The 17,584-nt window shown below is 46.6% G+C and overlaps 1 protein-coding gene and 1 pseudogene across 1 annotated transcript; both read right to left on the bottom strand.

Moving 5' to 3' along the window:
- Nucleotides 1-945: 945 nt before the first annotated feature.
- On the bottom strand, nt 946-13,848 carry LOC112902905 (protein synthesis inhibitor I-like). The gene is made up of 2 exons (XM_025972097.1): nt 13,549-13,848; nt 946-2,496 (listed from the first exon to the last, which is right to left on the bottom strand). The coding sequence occupies exon 2, from the start codon at nt 2,447-2,449 to the stop codon at nt 1,055-1,057; it is 1,395 nt and encodes a 464-aa protein (XP_025827882.1). The 5' UTR covers nt 2,450-2,496; nt 13,549-13,848; the 3' UTR covers nt 946-1,054.
- On the bottom strand, nt 13,091-14,497 carry LOC112902906 (annotated as a pseudogene).
- Between the last annotated feature and the right edge of the window lie 3,087 nt (nt 14,498-17,584).

Raw genomic sequence — 17,584 nt, 5'->3', positions numbered from 1 at the left:
CCATAAAAAATAAGACTTGACAACTACTCGGGGCATGAGCACCTCACAGCCTCGATGCAGCCAAGGAAGTACTCGGAAGACACCTTCAAGATGGAGTTCGGGAGGACTCGAAGATGCCTTTAGAAGTACTTGGATGTCTTGGATGTCTGCAGTACTTGACTATGAAGAGCTCGGGAGCTTGTCAAACGCGGGCATACGGGACTGTGCATATGGCATACTTCTTACAGGATAAGGGGTGGGACATGGCTCATGCTCTACACTGGTTGTAACTACTCGTAGCCTAATAGAACTACTCATACAGTAGTAAAACTAGTCGGATACAGTAGGGAACTACCGGAAAAGTACTCGGGTAGGACTCTAGAACATGTATCCGATTAGGACTTCCATGTAACCTGTCCCCCAGACTATATAAGGGCGGACAGAGACCCCCTTCAAACAGGGTATTACGCTCTCGGCGGTCCGAACCTGTCCAAATCTTGTGTTCATTGCACTTTCGAGTTCCTAATCTCGGTGACACCCTACCTACAAACTCACCACCTCGGGGTATCCCTTAGTGGACGTGGCGCTAAAACACCGACACCCTCTTATGCTACGAGCACCGATTCCTTTCAGCTGCAATAGTAAATTTGTAGGCCACGTATACAACATGTGTTGGGAAAAGATAGAGTGGCTGTAAGACAATATAGATGCATGTATATGTACGAACTTTTAGGAATGGAGGGAGAATAAAGAAAAAAATTAGGTATCCACGCTATCTTCACGGGCCACCCTACTGGTTCTTAGTATTACAATGTTATAATATGTCTATATAACCTCCATCGTAGGAATTCACGAGTATAGTTATATCCAATTTAGATGTTGGCATTCTCTTCTTTGTATTTAATTAAACTTAGGATAATTCTAGAATAACCTATTATTTGAAATGGATGGAGGCCAGGGAGTATATGCCATGGATCAGCACCCATCCTCTTCAACTCCATCCCAGTGAATTTTACATAAAAGTTTGTGGGCCAGGTACAAGTGACATTACTGATTGTGAAATCTTGAGCAAGATTTAGTTCATCAATTTCTTTCTCCCGTGCACGGACTTGAGAAGTTCAGTCAGCATGGAAGGGCAGCTTGCTTCTAGGTGCCTATATCCCTCTGTCGCTAACACGGCATTGAGAGTCTCCGGAGTCTGAACGATGAAGCTGATACACTTGGCCTTGAGCCGCCGATAGCCGTGCTGCTCGGCCAACGCTAGCGTTTCTGCCGCCATGTCGACGAAGATGGCACCAGATTCCAGCTTACGTCTGCACAACACCTTCAGCCTGTCCAGCTCATACCTGTGAGCCGCTGCGAGCAGACGGTAAGCCAGTATCGCCACCGACTCCTCCGCCACCGCCGGCCTCTGCTGATCGAATTCGGGCACCGTGCCTGTGTAGATGAAGTGAACCATGGCCTTGAAGGATGCGGCGTCCATGTCCGTGACCTCGACTGGACATGTCATCTTCTTCCCTCCACTGCGACCGATGAACCGCTGGCGCAAGAACACGGCGGACTTTCCGGCCAGCACGTACCTGTGAGCCGGGATGGACTCACCAGAGACGAGGAATGTGATGTCCGCTCCCGCCCCGTCGCTGCCCGTCCCGCACAGGTTCCCATGGAACAGGCGCAGCGCCTTCTCAGCCTTGATCCCGTTCCCCACCTCGACAAACAACAGTATCCCCACCGTCGCGGCCGCCCTCGCCACCCACTCCTTATTGCGATGCGCCGGCGGCCCGAGGTCCCCAGCGTGCCTCATGGGCCACGAGTCCGCGCTGAGCAGCAAGCAGGACCAGTACCTCCACCCGAGGTCCGGCGACGTGCTACACCTCATGATCGTCCCGCCCTCCGCCGCCGCCTCGGGGCGCATCAGGCCGGCCACGGTCGCCGCCACGTCAAGGAACCGCGTGGCCTCGTGCACCATCAGGAGGAGCACCGCGAGGGTGTCCTTGGCCAGCCGCCGCTCCGCGGCGCCGCCGGAGCCGGTGCGCGCGGCGAGCGCGTCCACGGCCTCCGCCATCCGCCGCCGCCCGAGGGCCACGTTGGCCACCTCGCGCGCGCCGCCGACGAGGTCGCGGTACGTGCCGCGGAAGCCTAGGGGCACGGCGCCCGGGATGAGGCCGCGGCAGCGGCTCGGGAACGTCCCATGGCTGAGTTCCCACCACGTGCCGTCGGCGCTCTGGAAGCCCGCCAGGTAGAGGTTGTCGGCGCGGGTGGCGAGCGTGAGCGCGCTCGCCGGCGTCCTGAGGACGACGTGGAACCACCGCCGCGGCGGGACGCCGGGCTCGACCGGCGGGAGGACGGGGCGGTCGTGGGAGACGTGCCGCGGGTTGCCGAGCCTGTCGCGGATGCCGGCGAGGAAGGCGCCGTAGTCGTCGCTGCTCGCGAGGTCGAACGCCACGGTGAAGAGCGGGGCCGTCGCCATGGACGAGAGCCAGATGTGATGAGTGAGACACGCAATGAGAGTTGACGCTGGATGGATACAGCACAGGCATTAAAGTCAGAAGAAGAACTACTCGATCGGTACAAAAATTGTCAACCTCTGAATGGGTCGCAACTTGCATTCTGATCAAATGTCAACTCTGTCGGGAAATTTGTAATCTATCGCACCTAATGTATGGCAATGGATAACTGACTCAACGGTTAGTTGTGTTTCATTTTCGACCATTGACAGTGATCATGATTGATCGAGGACCTTCTTCCAAATGAGAACGAAATGGTGATAAATAATTGCATATTCTGAAGAGCGAGATGACTTTTTCCCACAAATCAAACACGGTTGAAACAAACATGGCTTAAATGGATGAAATCTATCTTCAAGTCTGGAACTTCATCTGTGTTATTGAATGGTGTGCCTGGCAAAATTTTCCATTGCGAAAGAAAAGTTTTAGCAGCTGATTTCCTACAATCTCTAATCAAGAAGGCATCAGAACAGACTTCTCCAGCTACCCATACCTTGTATTTCGGATAATTCCAGTGGTCCAATATGCAGATGACACTCTTATTATTATGGAGGGATGTGTTAGACAACTGAGACCCTGAAAGGCATTCTAAACACTTTTACATTGGCTATTAGACTGAAGCTCAATCCTAGTAAAATCTTTGATGGTCCCTGTTAACCTGCCTGAGGAAAAGTTGGATTTGCTCTCCACAAGCTTCAATTGTGCAAAATGTTCCCTTCCTTTTACTTATCTTGGGTTACCTCTAGGGACCACTAAACTAAAAATTGAAGATTTTTTGCCAATGGTTTCTAAATGTGAGGGACGACTACAGGACACTTCTTTGTTCTTAACACAAGCAGGCGGTTACAAATGACAAATGCAGTCTTCACTGCTATTCCAATGTTTTAGATGGGCACTTTTCTTTTATCCAAGACCGTCATCAAACAGATTGATAAATACAGAAAATATTGTTTGTGGAGAGGGGCAAACATCAATTCTAAAGCACCACCGAAGGCAGCATGGACAATGGTTTGTCTACCAAAAGGAGGACTGGGAGTGATCAATCTTAGAGCACAGAATGAGGCTTTGTTGCTCAAGAATCTACACAAATTCTTTAACAGGGTAGATACTCCCTGGGTTCAGCTTGTTTGGGAGAAGCATTATCAAAATGGTAAGTTGCCCAGTCATATAAAGAAGGGTTCCTTTTGGTGGCGAGACAACTTGAAACTTCTGGATAGCTTCAAAGGAATGGCAACAGTACATCTACAAGATGGTTCCACTTGTTACCTGAGGAGGATTTGTTAATTGTCAGATTTATCCAGAACTCTTCTCCTTTGTCAAACATAAGAGGCTCTCTTTCAGTCAGGCAATCCACACTGAACCCTTTCATCGTTTGTTCCAGTTACCCCTTTTAGAAGAAGCCTATGCACAGCTGTTACTCTTGGAAGAGAGGATTGACCATGAGCAGTTAACAGTTGACACAGACTGGTGGGTTTTCATTTGGGGCACGACACATTTTTCTTCACAAAAAGCCTACAGATATTTACTGGGTTATGCCGAGATTCATGCGACCTTTAAATGACTATGGGAGTCTTGTTGCCAAAACAAACATAAGGTTTTCTTCTGGCTGTTAATCAAAGACAGATTAAGTACTAGAAACGTCCTTCGACGAAAAAAATATGGTATTGCCATCTTATAATTGTGCAGTCAGTAATAATGGCAGTGAGGAAACGTTGCACCACCTATTCTTCCAATGCCCCTTGGTGCTTGCCTGTTGGAACCTTCTACATATACAGCCAGCAAACTCAAACTCAACTTTTGACGTCATGGAAGTCTCAAGACACAACTCAACACTCCGATCTTTATGTGCCTCATTATATTGCCCTGCTGGACAATTTGGACAACAAGGAATGATATGATCTTTCAAGGAATTCAACCCTCAGTTGTTGAATGTCGAGCCTTGTTTCGAAAAGAACTCGTTTTGCTTAGGCATCGAGTAAGAGCCAAACATAAGCTTGCACTGGAAGAATGGATAAGCTCCTTAGTTATTTCTCATAAATTTTACAGGAATTTTATAATTCCTTAGGAATTACTGTAGAAAGAAACCAGTTTGACAGGACTTAGAGTTGCAGGACTTAGAAAGAAACCAGTTTAATCGCCTGCACGAACACAGACAGCACTTGAGACGAAATGAAATACTCTATGCACGTTTGAAGGTTCAGTTATCACTTCAGAGATCAGAGTTGACAACAGTACTTCAGCCTAAGTAAGCGACTATGCTCCCTGCTTCCTTATGTCGACCAGGCCTTTGCTAACGTTGTCAGCGAGAACAGGAGACAAGTGAGGAACAATAATATGCTCACACCATATGGGCGTCGATGAGGACAGGACACCACTGAGGAACCATATGTTATCTGCTTGCCCTACTCCAGCGCCCCCCACGCACTGAGGAATCATGCGACGGTGACGGGACGACGAGCACGGTGACGACCTCGCGCTACAGCCTGCGGCGACGTCACTCGGCGGGAAGCACGGCGGAGGAGGTGGTCGGTCTCGGCGGGCGGCGAGGCTCAGTCCACGGCCGCAACGGATGGCAACAGGAGGAGAGGAGTGTTAAATTGATCTCGACCCGGATCGGTCCAACGACCGATCCGGAGCCAGTTGCCGCGCCCCGGTCGGGGGCGCACGGCCAAGTCAATGGCACGTGGGCCCCCGTCGCGCAGCGCCACATTAAATAGAAGGTGGGGGCCGGGGCACACGGTACGAGGTTCGCCGCCGTGCTTTTCCCCACCTAAAAACCCTAGCGATCCGATCCTAAGGGGAGGCGCTGAAGCGACGGGAAGTCCGCCGCCTCTGTGCCACGCGCCGCCGCCGCTGCACAGCATCATCACCGCCCGCTCACCGTCATCCTCGACTCCGGCTCGACTTCTCCATCGTCATGGCCAACAATGGCGAAGCCGGGGCTTCAACCGGTGGTATGGCTCCGTTAATCCACCTCTCTCTCTGTGTTTCTCTCTGGATTAGATTCAAATACTATCTTGTTTCCCTAATCACCGAGCCAACTGTTACTTAGTTGATTCCTAAGATCTAACATTGGTATCAGACAGCCTAACTAAGTATAGTTAGGCTCGAGCAAGGATCTAGCAAAGCAATTAGAAGGAGGGGAGAAACATTACCCGAGAGAGAAATTGCAAAACAAGAACGCAAAGAAAGAATCAAACCCTTCGGGGTGCAAGAACACACGCACCCCGAGCCAATCCGGACCCGAACCCTAACCCTAACCCTAACCCTAACCCTAACCCTTTCACCCGGCCAACACAAGGAGGCCTTACCTCACCACCGGGAGCCACCTGCTCCACGGGACAGCGCCGCCGCGACCCAGGAACTCCGGCGCACCATCGTCGTCGATGGGCGCGGCACCCTGAGCGTGCCGTCGCTCGGGGATCCCCACCGCGCCTCGCGCGCGGGCTAGCTCACCACCTCGAGCCCACTCGACGGCGGCGCGCTCACGTCCAGGCGAGCACGCTCGCCGGCGAGGAGGCCCGCGGCGGCGTCACGCCCTCGGTCGTCGTCGCAAGGAGAAGGCCGGAGAGGTCGCGGAGGAAGCGGGAGAGGCCGGCGAGGAGTGAGCGACTGGATCTAGGGTTTGAGGGAGCCAGCGACCGCGGGGGGGTTTTGTTCGGCCGCAACGGCCGGACGTCCGTCCGATGAGATCCAACGGCTGCGGGTGGTTTTGGAGACGTTGGGCTCCTTGCGGCCCAAGCGGGGCGCTGCTTTGCCGGCCCAGGCCCAGGTTGCGGCCTGGTGCGCGGGTAAGCCCCCCGCGCGCGCGGTTGCCGTTGGGACGGGCTGGTTTGGGCCGTTCTGGGCCGGTTTGAGCCAGAAAACAGTGAGTCTTTTAATATTTTCTTAGAAACACTTTTAGACATTTCATGTATGGTTTTATCTCTGTTTTAATTTTCACCAACGTGATAATTTCTATAGAGAGACAGAAAGTAAGAATGTTCTGAGAGTTAGCACAATTAATTTTTCCGCTGCAAAATTTTAATTAAGTCATATCCTTTAATTATTTTAGACCCAACGAGACATTATAATTAAAGGAGTCAGTTTTCAGTTTTCTTCCGTTATAATATTGTTATTTTCTGACCAACGTTGATCATAGCAGTATTATAATTTTTTAAGTAAGTTTCCATGCATTTGCTCTAATTCTGCCCAACGGTATTTTAGAATTAATGCAGCTAGTTAATTGTATATCTTAATATTGACCAACGTTAAATTGAGATATGCAATTATTGTTTTATAAAAGCAGTTCTCACCCTTCTTGATTTAAATTTCAGGATCTAATGCAATGACTTTCATTAATGCGATACCGCCGTTGGATGGTTCCAACTACGGGATATGGGCACAAAAGCTAGAAGTGGCTCTCGCACTGTCAGATATCGACTTAGCCATCACCTCACCGTTTCCTGTTGGTCCCGAGGAACTGGTGAGGGACCCGGAAGAGACATCTACTGTTTGGCAAGCTCGTCAGAGAGAACATGCAAATGTTCAAATGAAGTACGATCTTGAGAGAGCCAAATGGAACTCTTCCAACAGAAAGTGCTTGATGGTTATCAAGAGTTCCATAATAGACAGTATTAGGGGAGCAATCCCAGATTGCACCACCGAAATTGAGTACTTAAAGAAAGTTGAAAGTCAATTTGTTGGCTCTTCAAAAGCGTATGCACAAACTCTGATTCAGAGGTTAGTAAATGATAAGTACACTGGCGGTGGTGTGAGAGAGCACATACTGAAAATGAGCAACATGGCATCTAAGCTCAAACCTATGGACATGGAGCTTCCTCATGCTTTTGTTGTCCATTTGGTTCTGGCTTCTCTGCCAAAAGAGTTTGAGACTTTTGTTGTTAACTACAACATCAGCCCAGAGATATGGGATCTAGAGAAGCTCATTGCGATGTGTGTGCAAGAAGAGGAAAGACTCAAAGCCTCGCATGGTGACACGCTCAACTATGTTAGGCACAACAAAAGAAACAACTCTTCAGATAAATATACGAGGCCACAAGGGAAACCTCAGTTCAAACGAGGTTCCACTTCTTCTTCTTCTACTACTCACCCAGGCAAGGGTGGAAAGAAAGATCAACCACACATTGAAAAAGATCAATGCATGTGGTGTCACAAGACGGGACACTACAAGAAAGATTGCCCAGATTTTCTACGGCATTTAATTAAGAAAGGTGAGGATGTTATCACATTTATAGATGAGACCCTGTACGTAAGTTATTCTAAATCTACTTGGTGGATTGACTTAGTTGCAACTGTTCATGTTGCTAATTCTTTGCAGGGTATAAGTACAAAGATGATGCTACAAAGAGGGGATAGATGGCTGAAAGTCGCCAATGGAATTAGAGCCAACGTTGAAGCAGTTTGTCAACTCACGTTAGAATTAGAGAATGGCTTTAAACTCCAGTTACATATGTTCTTTATGTACCCTCTTTGTCTAGAAATTTAATTTCAGTGTCATGTTTGGCAGATGATGGTTATAAGTGTCATTTTGGAAAAGAACAATGTGAGATTATATTTGAAAGTCAGTGTGTTGGTCTTGCCATCCGACAAGACAAACTTTATATGTTGCCTATGCATGAGACTGTGAATTCTGTTAGCAATACTACGAGTATTGAACGCACGACTAACGACGCAAGTCATAAGCGCAAACGATGCGACAACGAAAATTCAGCGAAATTATGGCACTGTCGTTTAGGCCATATTTCGAGGGGGAGAATTGAGAGATTAATTAAAGAAAATATTCTCCATCCGTTAGATTTTTCAAATGAAGAATATTGCATCGATTGCGTTAAAGAAAAGTACGTTAAGAAAATAAAGAAAGGAGCCAAACGCAGTTTAGGGGTTTTGGAGATAGTGCACACAGATATCTGTGGTCCATTTCCCATAAAGTCTATAGACGGTTATAATTCGTTCATAATGTTTACGGATGACTATTCGCGCTATGGTTATATTTATCCAATTAAAGAAAGATCAGAAGCATTGGATAAATTCAAAATTTTTAAGGCTGAAGTAGAAAATCAGCAAAATCTTAAGATAAAAATAGTAAGATCTGACCGTGGAGGTGAGTACTACGGTCGACACACCCCGTATGGCCAAATTCCTGGACCTTTTGCGAGGTTTCTACAGGAAAATGGAATAGTAGCTCAGTACTCAACACCGGGCGAGCCTCAGCAAAATGGAGTCGCTGAAAGACGTAACCGTACCTTAATGGATATGGTGAGAAGTATGCTAAGTTACTCCACGTTACCGATTAATTTATGGATGGAGGCGTTAAAAACCGCTATTCATATTCTTAATCGCGTACCGAGTAAGTCGGTGCCTAAAACACCGTATGAGTTATGGACAGGGAGAAAACCCACACTAAATTATTTACATGTGTGGGGCTGTCCAGCTGAGGCGAAAGTATTTAATCCAAATATCGGAAAGTTAGACCCTAAGACAGTAAGTTGCCATTTCATTGGCTATCCAGAAAAGTCAAAGGGTTATCGTTTCTACTGTCCTAATGGATATACAAAGTTCGTAGAAACGAGACACGCTGTCTTTTTGGAGGATCAGATGATGAGTGGGAGCACGGTAGCTCGGAAGATTGACCTTGAGGAGAAGCGGGTTTTCGTACCTACTCCGATGATCCAAGATCCATTTTTCGTGTTGCCCATTGCTGCTTCACCTACGGTGTCAGCACCTGTTGTTAGTTCTTCACTAGTTGCTGCTTCATCTACAGTGCCAGCACCTGCTGTTAGTTCTCCAGCTGCGGCGACGAGTCAGAATCAGGAACCTGTCCTTCAGGATCTGACAGAACCGGTAGCCGCATATCAAAGGGAGCAACAGCAGCCCCAAGTAGAAGAAGTACCGACAGCTGGGGCACTGAGAAGGTCTCAAAGAACGAGAAAGCCCGCTATTTCGAGTGATTATCAAATCTATAATAGCGAGGAAATTCAGATGGAGGGTGACCCCACTTCATTTGAAGAAGCCATGAGAAGCGTTCATTCGTCTGAATGGTTGGAAGCCATGAAAGATGAAATGAAATCGATGAGTACCAACGATGTTTGGGATCTAGAAGAAATTCCTAAAGGAGCCAAAACAGTAGGCTGCAAATGGGTCTACAAGATAAAATGTGACTCCAAAGGGAATATAGAAAGATATAAAGCGCGACTTGTGGCGAAAGGTTTCACGCAAAGAGAAGGGATAGACTATAATGAAACATTTTCTCCTGTTTCATGCAAGGATTCCTTCAGGATTATAATGGCGTTAGCGGCATATTATAATTTAGAATTATATCAGATGGACGTAAAGACGGCGTTCCTCAACGGGGATCTTTATGAGAACGTTTACATGGCACAGCCGAAAGGTTTTGTCGTGGAAGGAAAAGAAAAGATGGGATGTCGTCTAAAGAAATCCATTTATGGATTAAAGCAAGCCTCCAGACAGTGGTATTTGAAATTTGATGAAACCGTAAGAAAGTTTGGTTTTAAAGAAAATGAGGAGGACAACTGCATTTATGCAAAATTTAAGAATGGAAAATTCGTTTTCCTTATTCTATACATGGATGATATTCTGCTTGCTAGCAGCGATATTGATCTGCTATTAGAGACAAAGAAATTCTTGTCCTCAAAGTTCGATATGAAAGATTTAGGTGAAGCCTCATTCGTTTTAGGAATTGAGATTCACCGAGACAGAAACAAGAGGGTTTTAAGATTATCGCAGAAAGCATACCTAGAAAAGGTACTAAAGAAGTACGGTATGCATGCGAGTAAGCCAACATCTGCTCCTATAGTCAAGGGCGATAGTTATGGGAAATTTCAGTGTCCCAGAAATCAGTACGAAATCGATCAGATGAAAGCGGTACCATATGCTTCAGCTGTCGGAAGCCTACATTATGCTCAAGTATGTACGCGCCCCGACTTAGCTTTTGTCACCGGGATACTTGGTAGATTCCAGAGTAATCCAGGGATAGAACACTGGAAAATGGTTAAGAAAGCTTTGCGTTATGTGCAAGGAATAAAAGACCTCATGCTAACATACAGGAGATCTGAATCTCTAGTAATAGAGGGTTATTCAGACTCAGACTTTGCGGGAGATAAGGATGACAGAAAATCCATGTCAGGCTATGTGTTTACTCTCGCAGGTGGAGCTATATCGTGGAAAAGCTCCAAACAGACAGTCACTGCATCATCTACGATGTATGCAGAATTTATAGCTTGTTACGAGGCATCGGGGCAGGTTAAATGGCTAAAGAAATTTATACCCGGATTAAGAGTGGTTGACAGCATAGAAAAACCACTAAAGATGTACTGCGACAATGAGTCTGCAGTATTTTACGCTCACAACAACAAGTCGAGTGGAGCTGCCAAACACATCGACATAAAGTTTTATGTTGTTAAAGAGCAAATCCAGGATCATACAATCAATCTTGAGTATTTGAGCACAAAGAAGATGTTAGCGGATCCGCTCACAAAAGGCTTACCGCCCAATGTGTTCAGAGAACACTTAGCCAGCATGGGTTTACGGGAAAGCCTATGATTCCTGGACAGTAAGGGCCCAAAAGTATGGTTCTGTTTCAAACAGAGAAGTGTGTTGTGGCTGTTAATCCAATAGTAATAACTGTTGAGACGAGGCATGCTCAATATATTAATCTGAATGAAATCGGACGTAAGAAGTGAGTAAGTTGGTAGAGATCAAAGGGGAGAATGTTAAATTGATCTCGACCCGGATCGGTCCAACGACCGATCCGGAGCCAGTTGCCGCGCCCCGATCGGGGGCGCACGGCCAAGTCAATGGCACGTGGGCCCCCGTCGCGCAGCGCCACATTAAATAGAAGGTGGGGGCCGGGGCACACGGTACGAGGTTCGCCGCCGTGCTTTTCCCCACCTAAAAACCCTAGCGATCCGATCCTAAGGGGAGGCGCTGAAGCGACGGGAAGTCCGCCGCCTCTGTGCCACGCGCCGCCGCCGCCGCTGCACAGCATCATCACCGCCCGCTCACCGTCATCCTCGACTCCGGCTCGACTTCTCCATCGTCATGGCTAACAATGGCGAAGCCGGGGCTTCAACCGGTGGTATGGCTCCGTTAATCCACCTCTCTCTCTGTGTTTCTCTCTGGATTAGATTCAAATACTATATTGTTTCCCTAATCACCGAGCCAACTGTTACTTAGTTGATTCCTAAGATCTAACAAGGAGGTGGTGCGGGAGGAAAGCCATGACGGCTGAAGAAGCTATGAATGCAGGGGCGCAATATGTAATAGAAGCGAAAAGTAGGAGCTTTTAGAAACTAGAGATCCAAACACCCATTCAATTTTTAAAAACTAGAGGCAAAAGCTGGTATCTTAGAAACTGATGCAAACATGGCCTCTGGGGAGGTGTGCGAGCACTGAGCACTGACCACAGGGCAGCTGGAAGAACGGCAAAAGCCCGCACAATAGGCCATTATCGAACACAGGACGAAACGATCCGATGCTCTCAGAAAGAATAAGCAAGGAACAACCGATCGAATCTCGGATGAATTGACTGCACGACGTGCGGCACTGGTACATGCAAGCTGTGTAGCCCCCTTCAATTCTCAACCGGGTGTCCGGGTCTGTATTACGGGTGGGCTGGGCAAAAAATACCGCCGGTCACCGATAAACGCGTGGGATTATATCAACGGTAGACAAATTTTTTTGGTCAAAATTGAATTATATAAATGAAGTCATTTAAAACTGGTACGATGACCCGCGCATTTGCATGGCTAGTATCTAGAATGCAAGTGTTAACATATTTTTGTATCCTTGTTAGTCTACGTAGTATGCCTATATTTGTCACACACTATGATTTTTTTTTGATAAAGAATTAATTCAAATCTATCTCTACCATAGTAATCTCCTATAGATAATACTCTACATACATTTTTTATTTTATTTCTGGTTTGGTTGAATAACTTTTGTTGGCTTTTTTAACTGATGGTAGAATATGGTAATTCATATGTAATCGAAGGCGTTTTATGTTGATTTCTTCATATTGGCAATGGTGGGTGATTTTTAGTCAGGCATAGGGGGCATTTTGGGCTAATTTTATCATAATGCCAGCCGTGTAATTTTTTTTCTCCCATTAACTTGGTAATTTTGTTTGGAGCGTGGAGGCTTTTTGTTGGCCAAATACAAAGATAGTAGATAAAAAAGCTGCACCTAGCAACCCAGAAATGGGAGACTAACCCACTTTCATGTGGGTGCACCAGCATCACACGATTTCTAGTGAAAATTAAAAATTCGGGTGATAAGTCAAATTTTACGAGAGGCCACAGCGGATAAACATGAGTTTCGGATTTATCAGAATTTTAACTTTTCCCTGAGTCTCGCAAGTGCACCAATCAGCAGCACGTGATTTTTAATGAAGATCAAAATTTCCAGTGTTGCGGAAATATTACCAGAGGTCACCGACAAAGTTTTCCCTGACTCCCAATTCAATAAACACGTTGCTCGGCGTTCATGCTCATCAGGCTAGCATATGCATGGTTCTGGGATTCGGTCTCAACAAAGGGGCAAATTTAGGTACGGTGAAGCACAAAACGAAACCGAAACAAAAAAAAAGTTCGACTGAAGTTGAATTTTGTTGCCACCATCACTAAGGTCCATACATGTCCATATACTCCTTTAGATAAAAAATATAAATAAACTTTAATTAATTATGTGTCTCTATTATGGCCGTCTCTATTTGAGATGGCTAACGAACGCAGAAACAGCCATCTTTTCGCGATCTTCCTCCTTAGCTACTCTCTTATCTTCCCAATATAATTCTCCCTACCACCTTCTTCAGGAGTGCTCAGTGTCTAAATATCTATCAAATCCTAGCCAAACTTTATTTAAAAATGATTTTGTTGACCGACCGAACCACTAAATGCCGAACCGAAATTTCCTAAATTCACCCGTTCCGGTGAGGATCGAACTTTTGTTTTTTTTTTGTGTTTTGAATCCCAGAACCTTGAGCGTATTGTATAGTATGTAGAAAGCGGCAGGAAGACGAGACGAGGCCGGATCGGACACGCACCTGGAAGTCCTTGTTGACAATCATGCCGACGGTGCAGAAGGCGGCGGCGGCGATCCCCATCACCATCTGCGTCTCAATCACCAGCGCGTACGTCACGGCGCGGCCGCGTCCCGCGGCGCGTTTGTACGCGAGCTCAACCAGCGGCAAGTAGCTAGGGCCCGTACAGCAGCGCGGCGCCGAGGGTGAGAGCGAAGCCCAGCCAGTACTTGGCCTTGGTGACCCCCGGGGGGCGGTCGGAGGAGACGTGCAAGCCCAGTACGACGGTGCCCACCGTCAGCAGCATCACGGCGTTCACGGTGGCCGCGGTCAGTCGCTGCCGCACGATGATGAACGCGAACAACACCGTGAAGACGAGCTGGGTGGCGAAGAGGATCGCGGAGGTGGACACGGGAAGGAACTCGAGCCCGTACGCGTAGCGGAAGTCGTCGGCGCCCAGGACGAGGCCGAGCCCCGCGGTGGCCAGCAGTATGCGTGGCGGGGTGAGCACGACAGGGGCGGCCCTGTCGCGCGCGCGGCGGCCGGCGTAGGAAGCGGCTAGGGGGATCAGAGCCAGCGGCCAGCCGCCAGTCTGAAGCCACGCCGACAACCATTTCCGGCTGCCGCCTTTGGTGTAGTAGAGGCGGGCGACTAGCTGCCCGGCCGTGGTGCCGACCCCAAGCAACACGATGTTGAGCACCACCAGGAAGCGCTGCATGGCCTTGCTGCGCGCGGGCGGTGCCGGTGAGTCGAGCCGCGCTACTTCCACGTCGTCGTCCATGGCGACGACCGTGCGTAAGTTTAGAATTTTGAAGCTATACTGCGCTTTGGATGCAACACGACGATTCTGAGTCCGGCCAAGGATATATATATGTATATATTTGTGTACCAGTAGAGAGCTAGGAGGGCAACATCGAACCCCGGGGATCACGATCGCAGCATATTGTTAGGAGTGGTTGCAACGACTCTGAGTTCGGCCAAGAATATATATATATATATATATATATATATATATATATATATATGTATGTATATATATATTTGTGTACCAGTAGAGAGCTAGGAGGGCAATATCTAGATCACGATCACAGCATATTATTAGGAGTGTGTGTGAACTTTTCTTCCATAAACAAAATTTTATTAATTTCAAGTAACGCTACATCAAGGCGATACAGCAATTCTTGAAAAATTCCAGACCTCTGCCCAATCGCACACAGCCTAGCAAAAGAGAAAAAGAGACCGACACTGATGGCTATCAATCCGTAAAGTAGACTGTCACCTATGTGCATGGGTAAAAAACACCTTGACCATTTGTGCCAACTGCTGCAATGCCTCCACGGCTAAGTTGTAACATCCTGGAATTTTCCCATAACGTTAAGTTGAAAAATCGTGAATTTTAAAAACTTTTTGTGTGCAAATACTAATAGCTAGAATAACCTAAGGTTGGCATCTCATCTCCCTCAAATTCCTAGCAATACAACCCAATATAAATAAAGGACAATATTGTTAGTGTGAAATATTTGAAGTTATTTGGGTTTCTTTTGAAATAAACTTGTTTACTCAAAATTGAATTGGTTTGAGTTCAAATCTATGTGGAAATTAAATTTGAATTGAGCCATTCAAATTTAATTTCAAAAGCTAACTACCCTAACTCTAACCCAACCCATCACCACAGCCCTAACACAGCCCAGCTCGCTGCCCTAAACCGCTCCCGGCCTGCTAACACAGCCCGCACCTCCGCATAGCCCACAGGTCAGCCGGCCCAACCTCGCACCCCGAGCCACTGACGGGTGGGACCCACCTGTCAGCTTTCTCCATCCTCGCGACGTGACTGCACTCCGCCTCACCGCCACACCCGCGTCGCTCCGCCCCCGCTCCGTGATAAAGTCACCCAACAGCCGCGCCCGCGCCACGCCTACATCACGCTGCACCTGCCCCATCGCCAAACCCTAGCACCGCGCCGTGTGATGCCGCCACGTAGCACCCGCATGCGCACCGAGCCCCGCCGGCCAAATCCTCGATGTTCATGCCACCTCAAGCCCTAGAGCGCCCCTATAAACCCTATGTGTATGGCTTGATCTTTATGGTTAAGCCAAACTTGTCCTTGATCTTCATCTCACCCATTGTACCTCCCCCTATGTGACGTGGTCTTGCATTGGGATATCCTCTTGAAAGCAAGCACGTACTTCACCTTGAGCTCTCCAAGTCTTCAAATCTTGCTTTGAGCCACCATTTCTCCCCCTTTGGAATCAAATCACCATAAAAGGCCTTGTAAAATATTATTTCTCATAGGAAGGTAGCTCCATGAACCCTGATCCACATGTGATGCTACCAATGAAGTTGTCATTTCAAAATTAATAGTATGGATCAAGAATTCATGAAACTACCACGACATGGCCTAAGCTCCCGTAAGTGTGTACACAACATGATGATGTGAAAACCAAGTGTGCACAACTAGACATTCAAGCCAAGGAAGTTTAGATCATATCGTGCTTGGAGGTAGCTTAAAAATCAAGAACCAACTTGTTGCAGTTTAACCTTTGCATATCTCCCGGGGGAAGTTACCATTTACCACTTGAAAGAAGATCACATCGAAGCATGTGTCCCACTCGGTTTTAAGGACAAAACTGAATGCATAACTATATGTATGCCAGGATCAAGTTCCATACATATAGTGACTTTATCAGTGAATAATCCGCAACAGTATCACAAAAAGATATATAAACGATTAAAAGACTATCAGAGTTATACAGCTTATCCTGGAAATGAAGACTCCAAACTTCACAGGCAATCGACCAGGGGTTGCGTAGACCTAGAACTCAGCATCATCTTCAAAAGACTTCACATCACTCTCTCCTCTAAGCAGCAATTATAACAAGCGTGAGTACACTTATGGTTGGTACTCAGCAAGTGTTGGGAATTATATGACATGAAGGCTAAAATTAAGGAAAGACTGACTGGCTTACTGCGATAAGCAATTTTAGTTGGTCAAGTTTTATTAGCACCCGATTGCTAAGGTATAAGTTTATACCAAAACCCACACTAAAAGAAATAGAAGAGATATAGCAGAAGCATAACCACAACCATAAACATGATCCACGATTTAATTCATCTTCAAGTTCATTAATTATGTGAGGGTCCAAGTCGCTCTTAACCGTGAGCACGACTGATATATCAGTTTTCACTCTGCAGAGATTGTACACTTTACCCACAATTCATGTCTCCCAATTTGCCCGAGGTAGCTAGCCTCTTAAACGCTTCCGAGGTAAGTGGTAAGGATTCACTACGAGGCCTATACAAAGATTTTTTAACTTATGACAATCCACTAAGGTTTCAAGTCAAAGTGGTCATAACTCTCCCTAATGAGGCCAGGACCATATCATACCCTCAAGAAGATCGAGCTATACCCCGACGATGCAACCCCTCTTGCCCTTTCGGTAAGATCGTCATAAGCTAGTGATTCTAATTAATTAGCCAAGACTAGAGCCATATAGTACTATGGTTGCACTGTTTTCCTAGGTTGTTCTCCATGTTCCGATTAAGACATATTATTGTGTGATTAACAACACAAAGAGCATGAACATGGATAGAACAGGTGTAACATCAAAATTGTTATCATCATAATTATATATTATTCCCAAACCATAACCAGTTATAGCAACTAACCAATAGCTCACCCAACATAAAGGTAAAATCCAGGTTGACAAGGAATGATCGTAAAGACTAGGCATATCCTTAATTAGGATCCATCAAAATTAGGATACATGCATGCATATAGAAAAAATATATTTATTGTGATTATTAGGATAAAAGAATGATCAAGAAAATACTTGCCTTTTTTTAGAGAATAGCTGTTCAAAGTCTTCAACTCTTGTTCTTGAAACTAAATCCTCAAACCTCTTGGATCACGCTCCTTCTAACATCACACAAGCATCAGACCCAAGCAAAATAACAAACAAACAAAAAGAACAACTAAGAACATATAAACCAAATAAAAAGAAAGCTTTAAAAGAGCGTACAAAAGGATAGGGCTCGTTGCTATAGTCAAAAGGGCGCAAGA

This window comes from Panicum hallii, chromosome 8 (genome assembly GCF_002211085.1).
Source record: "Panicum hallii strain FIL2 chromosome 8, PHallii_v3.1, whole genome shotgun sequence".
Taxonomy (NCBI): domain Eukaryota; kingdom Viridiplantae; phylum Streptophyta; class Magnoliopsida; order Poales; family Poaceae; genus Panicum; species Panicum hallii.
The sequence above is the reverse complement of the archived record's forward strand: the minus strand, read 5'-3'. Positions and strand labels throughout refer to the sequence as shown.

Coding starts and splice junctions, on each gene's coding strand:
- LOC112902905 (XM_025972097.1), bottom strand. CDS start 2,449: ATGGCGACGGCCCCGCTCTTCACCGTGGCGTTCGACCTCGCGAGCAGC.